Genomic DNA, 5,850 nt, shown 5'->3' with positions numbered 1-5,850 from the left:
GAGGGTCCGAGTCGAGTCCGAGTCCAAGTCCGAGTCACCCAAGGAGTGTCCGAGTCGAGTCCGAGTCCAAGTCCGAGTCACTTAAGAAGAGTCCGAGTCTAGTCTGAGTCAACAGTCTTCATGTATTAATCTTCTTGGATATATGTGTTGAAATGTAGCTGCTCCTCTACATTTCTTTTATCCTGTCATGTTATACTAATCTGTCTATTGAACTGCTGTGAAGCGAGTTTGGCTACAATTCTTGTAATAGGTGCTATACAAACATAAAGCTTATTACTAATATTATTATTATTATTGTAAATGACCTTTAATATGTTTAACTATATTTAAAATGAGTTACCTTTTAGAGAAGTGATTACATTTTTATGCCAATATTTTCATATGGTAAAGTTTTCGTTTGGCACTTTTATTTTGACAGTAATAAGATCGGGATTCTTATTTTGAAGGAACTTTTACCGGTTAAATCGGTTTACTGATAAAGATTAAGCCCCAGAAAGCACATGGCTAATTAGCATGCAAAATGATGTCATTCTGCATGTTAAGTAGCCATGTGCTTTCGTGTTATCGGCTGAATCTTTATGTATTGAGTTGATCACTTTACTCTGATGATATTGTTCAAGACAGCCTATGTCTGAACTCGATCCTTAGAGTAATGTGTTACGGAGCCTTCTCTTCAATATTGTTTCCACATAACGAGCATTTTTGCGCTGCTCTTTTCCAATGTGGAAGCAGAATGTGTGAAAGCATACAGCACGATGCGGGGTGTGTCTCTGGACATCTTTAGACTGGAATAGCGGGGCCCAGTCCGTGAACTCGCCTCGCAGGTGCACAAGCCAGGATAGAGGACATCAGACTCCAGAGAAAACTTGCTCGAGTCTGAGTCCAAGTCGGAGCGTCAATGTACAAGTCGAGTCCGAGTCTTCGTGGGGGGGGGGGGAATTCACGAGTCCGAGTCCAAGTCATCGTGCGCGAGAATTCACGAGTCCAAGTCCGAGTCTTCTCAATCAGTGCGCGAGTCCGAGTCGAGTCACAAGTCCGAAAATCGGCACTCGAGTCCGAGTCCAGGACTTGAGTACTCCATCTCTGCACTGCTCTGGTGAGTTCTGTGTTGTTGTTTTTTAGCAGGTTAACCAGTTGATTGCTATTCTCGTGGTGTCGCTGTGTTTACCATGAAACAGTAAGTAATATTCATTTCATTGCATTGTGTTTTTTTTCATTTGTGTATGTGTTTGTTTGGATGTTGGTATGAAATGTTTTAAAATGTAAAAGTGTCTTTGAGTAATGAGATAAAAGGAGCTATGATACATTTAAATGTGTTTATTAGTTATGTCATTATTATTACCCTACTAAATCCAGTGCCACAAGGACCTCAAATTAATATAACAGTCATTTTAAATCAAATTGAAAAGTTTAAAAATACTACAGAAAGAACTGACCTCCTCTCCCACTGGTACATTATCACAAATCCCTTCGCTCTCCCCTGCTGGTCCTGCACCCTTGCAGTTAGGGGTGTAGACAACGCTCACATGCTCAGGCAGATTGTCATGGGTCACAGTCACTTTGGAGGACAACCTCTGCCATGGAGTGCACATTCAAGAGGGTTGGATAAAACAAAAACGTGTGAGGAAAATAACTGACTGATGCACACCCAACCAAAAGGAGAATGTGATAAACGGACAACTTACTTTGTAGGCCTCCTTGATCAATTGAACCACATTTTTTGAATCTGATGACAGAACTCCCACCTCTGATTTCGGAATCAATTTAGTGAGTTGCTGGGATAAAAAACAAGGTTAAATTAAAAACAATTAGCATAAGAATGAAATGTGTGAACATGAATAAATAAAATGAGGTACAAAAACAAAAGGTACATTTATTTTACCTTGTACACATCCTCCACATTTTTTGTCACTGCAAATATCGGCTGAATATTGTTTTTTTCCAACTGAATGGCTAGTTGTCCAACAGATGGGTAGTCCTGCACACAACCATCCAAGAAATCAGTGACATTTTGTAAACCTTATGTTACACACCTTACATAACTATTTAATGTGCTAAATCTTGGTAACCATGCCACTGCAACAAATTAATTCAGAAATCAGAATCAGAAATCCTTTATCAGTCCCACATCGGGGACATTTACATTGTTACAGCAAAAGTGGCATGGCAGGTACAAAAAAGGCATTTGCTAATGTGATTCCATACCATTTCATTGCTTTTGGTGTACAAGCTCCTTTCTATGTGGCACTTTTCATCATTGGGTTCCAGTATGCCAGCTAATTTTCCATCTCCGGCCATGTGGAATCCGGCATCAGTGGTCAGCACAATCAGCCGAGTGCTGCTGTTCCTCCAACCTATTCTTTCCTAAACAACAATACATGCGTATGGGACAATTTAAGTAAGAACAATTTAAAGGCCCATTTAATTGAAATTTGAATTTTTCGCTTTAAGAAAACCCTGTGATCTCCCATATCAGCCTCCTACAAAGTACATTTAAACCCAAGTAAGATGCATTGTGAAAAACATGTGGGAGTAACTACAATGAGGATGTTGTAATGCTTCTGGTCCTAGGTTTAGGATACCAGAACAAGATTGTGTATTTAGTTTGGATAGAAAACATTTTTTTGACATTGTGATTGTGTTAAAGACTAAATGAAATGATGGGGATGGTAAGCTTTTGTTGGGCTGCATTTTATATCTTGATATATGAACCATCTAGATGATGGGATAAATGTACAAATTATGTGATCTACTCTTCCTACCTCAAAGGGCATTATGTACTGCTCTGATAGGCTCCTCCTTTGTACATAAACAGAATACTTTCTCCTGTCAACTCTCTTTTATGTCTATACTTGCTTCCTCAGATCACAGGCCCTTTGATGTTAGAAAAAATAGCATCAAGCCTAATTTTACATGTCAGGACACATGAAGTATATTTTGAAGTTTTGACAATGTCATTATGTCTACTTCAGAATTCAGTTGCAATTCATAGTGAGTACGGCTATTTCACTGCTTGAAAGCATAGACCCTGAAACATTTTAAATTTGATATTTTACTTCTACTTGAAACGGCCGAAGAGTTTTTTCTTGTTTACTGTTAATCCTTTTCTAATTATGAACCTGTTCTTGCTCTCCTTGTCTAACTCACAGTTCATCCTTATTTGGTAGATTCCTTACCCCACACACGGCTGCCTGCATCATGGCGTCCAGACTACCTTCTGGAGAGTCCAAGTTCCCAGAAATGAACTCCTCTGTTACTTTTGTCTTGAACTTTTCTTCTTCTGACGTCATACTAAGCACATGTCTGTAGCCAAAGGCAGCCTGGCACTGTTGGTCATTCTCATCACACGGCTTCAGCAGTTTCTCCTTGTTGGTGTTAGTGAAAGGAAGAACTGTCTTATCAACAAACGCACCAAATCCTGTAGTTAAAGAAAGGGCAATTGGTTTGTAATCTTTTTTTCCTTTTCATTAACTGAAATAAAAGGCAAAGCCAGGGGTGATTTACTTGTTTCTCAAGATGTTTGAATGGTGAAATGCAGTGATATTTGTGTAGACCTATAAACACGTTATACACAGTGGCAGTTCTATACCAATTTTACGAGGGTGTTACCAAATAATAGACAATTGTATTTTTTATGATTTGAATTGTCGGATTAACATTTGAATCTTATTACCTATTTGAGCAGAATTAGTGATACTCTTCAGAGCTGCAAAAAGATCTTTTCCCAGTTCTTTGACATTTGCCAAGTCATCTTTCATGGAGTAAGACAGGTCCATCAGGTAGTAGAGATCAACAGGATAACCCTGAACTCTTTTGAAAGAAACCCTGAATGTCGTAGGAAGCCCTGTAAAAACAAAAAATAAACACACAAACAGAAAAGAAAGAAAACTGCTCAAGCATATTTGACGTTTAGTGCCCGTAGTTTTTACAATTCCTCAAATCAAATGTGATGATAGTGGTTATTTAAGAAAAACAATTTGACCAGCCAACACAGGCAACAAATCACTGTAGTTCCTTTCCGTTCACAAATGACCGCATCAACTGATTCCACTCACCAGGTCGCAGTCTCAAACTAATCTTCTGTGGTGTCAGCTGAACAGGCTGTTTCAGCTGTTTGTCGAATGACACAGACAGACGGTCTGCCTTCACAATGACTAGAGTGTTCTCCGGGGAGATGATTTCTTCCCTCTTGCAGCCTCTCTTCATCAACAGAGCTTTGGTGTCACAGCGCACCGCTTCCTGCTCACCTGCTTTTGTAAAATTCTGTACGAAGAGGATGAAAAACACACAAAATATATATTATGTTCACTCATCTGTGTCTGCCTATTATGTTGTTTATATTACTTCTTGCATATGGTTTTAGCAAACTATAGTCTACTCATGCTTGGGGACTGACATAATAAATAGAACCGCAGTAAGTCTTTCGAAGGCTACTTTTAAGATCACTATAATTGAGAGTTGAGCAAATTTGTAATGATCTAAAATGCCAGATACCAGTTTTTTGAGGTACCTCTTTAGTTTTGGAAAAAGAGGTTAGGGTCCAAAGTTTTCTTTATTTTCAATCAGCAAAGTAGGTCTACCTAAACATTACATTGGAAAAGAAGGGAACTTTTCAGTAATAGTTTAAACATGTCATCTTATTTGTTGCAGGCGCTATATAGTATTTCTAAGCACAATTAACATGACCGATGGGATAAAGGTGTCTGGTTGGAATGTACAACCCTGTCTCCTATAATTTTTAGGAGATAGGGTTGGAATGTAAGGGGGGTTGAAAACTATGTGAAAATGAAACATATTCAAAATTATTCGATACAACATAATATTGACATAGCCTTTCTGCAGGAGACACATCTGACAGACACAGAGCATGTTAAACTAACACAAGGAAATTATAGCCAGATATTCTTTTCATCATATGAGTTTCTCTTAGTTGGCTCCTTTCTATGGACGAGAGCTCTAGTTAGATTCAGGGTCCATATTTGTTTAGTCTCACTTATGAAGAATGTTGATTATTACACTAGATAAACCCTCGAGCTGCAGAAGAGTTCTTCAGAATTGGTTTGGCAACCGCTGTGTCAACTCGTGACACACCGCCTGTCTTGTCAACTCTCCGGCCGTAACTCCAATTAAACCACCAGTGTTTGACATCAAAGCTCCAACTCTCCTCGTGTCTCTCTGAGTCCTGACTCTCCATTGCTACAGAAGTTTCCCTTACAACGTATATGAAATGTAGGCTCGCTGGTCTCATCATACAACGGCAATGAGAAAGCACCAGAGGAGCAGCCATAACCTCTGCCGCACTGAAGGGGCGCACGTGAGCCCACAGGTTCTTGTTGCTACTGTTATTCTACGCTGAGACGGTAGACGCAAACAACAAACTAGACTTTTGAAACAAGAGGAAGATAAGGAGGACTTTACCAAAAAAGTAATAGAGATTGTTGTCCAGAAGGAGAGCATGGACTTCATCTTCAAGTCAAGGTAAGACCACAATTGTAATGAAAATGGGATCTTACTAAGAAAGACCAATCCAATATTTAGATTTTGGGTAACCTTTTGTCTTGGACATAACAGAATATTTCGATTACGGTCAAAATATAATATTTGTAAATCTGACTCTGAAAGAGTCATTGCCTCCCCAGCCATGAACCTCACCGCACGTCACTGCATCCTAGGTAAACTCTGTCACCAACAACACTTTTGGAAGACTTGTGATAGTATAAGAGCTTTTACAATCTGATCCCATGACACTGGTTAATGCATACGGTACAAATACCCAATATTTATAATCCCCAATTATTTGAGAAATTATTCTTAAATCTATCGGACCCTCACATGGGAGGAGATTTCAAT

The 5,850-nt window shown here is 39.1% G+C and overlaps 1 protein-coding gene across 1 annotated transcript; it reads right to left on the bottom strand.

Moving 5' to 3' along the window:
- Positions 1–1,423: 1,423 nt before the first annotated feature.
- LOC104946113 (integrin beta-2-like) lies at positions 1,424–4,263 on the bottom strand (the record flags this gene model as incomplete). Its single annotated transcript, XM_010771875.1, has 7 exons — positions 1,424–1,574; positions 1,686–1,775; positions 1,883–1,978; positions 2,206–2,364; positions 3,177–3,418; positions 3,674–3,844; positions 4,056–4,263. Coding segments are annotated over 7 exons (1,117 nt in total), but the record flags the coding sequence as incomplete, so codon positions are not given.
- Positions 4,264–5,850: the final 1,587 nt, after the last annotated feature.

The sequence above is a fragment of the Notothenia coriiceps genome, unplaced genomic scaffold (genome assembly GCF_000735185.1).
Source record: "Notothenia coriiceps isolate Sejong01 unplaced genomic scaffold, NC01 NC01_scaffold00010600, whole genome shotgun sequence".
Classification (NCBI taxonomy): domain Eukaryota; kingdom Metazoa; phylum Chordata; class Actinopteri; order Perciformes; family Nototheniidae; genus Notothenia; species Notothenia coriiceps.
This window is presented reverse-complemented; position numbering and strand designations above follow the sequence as displayed.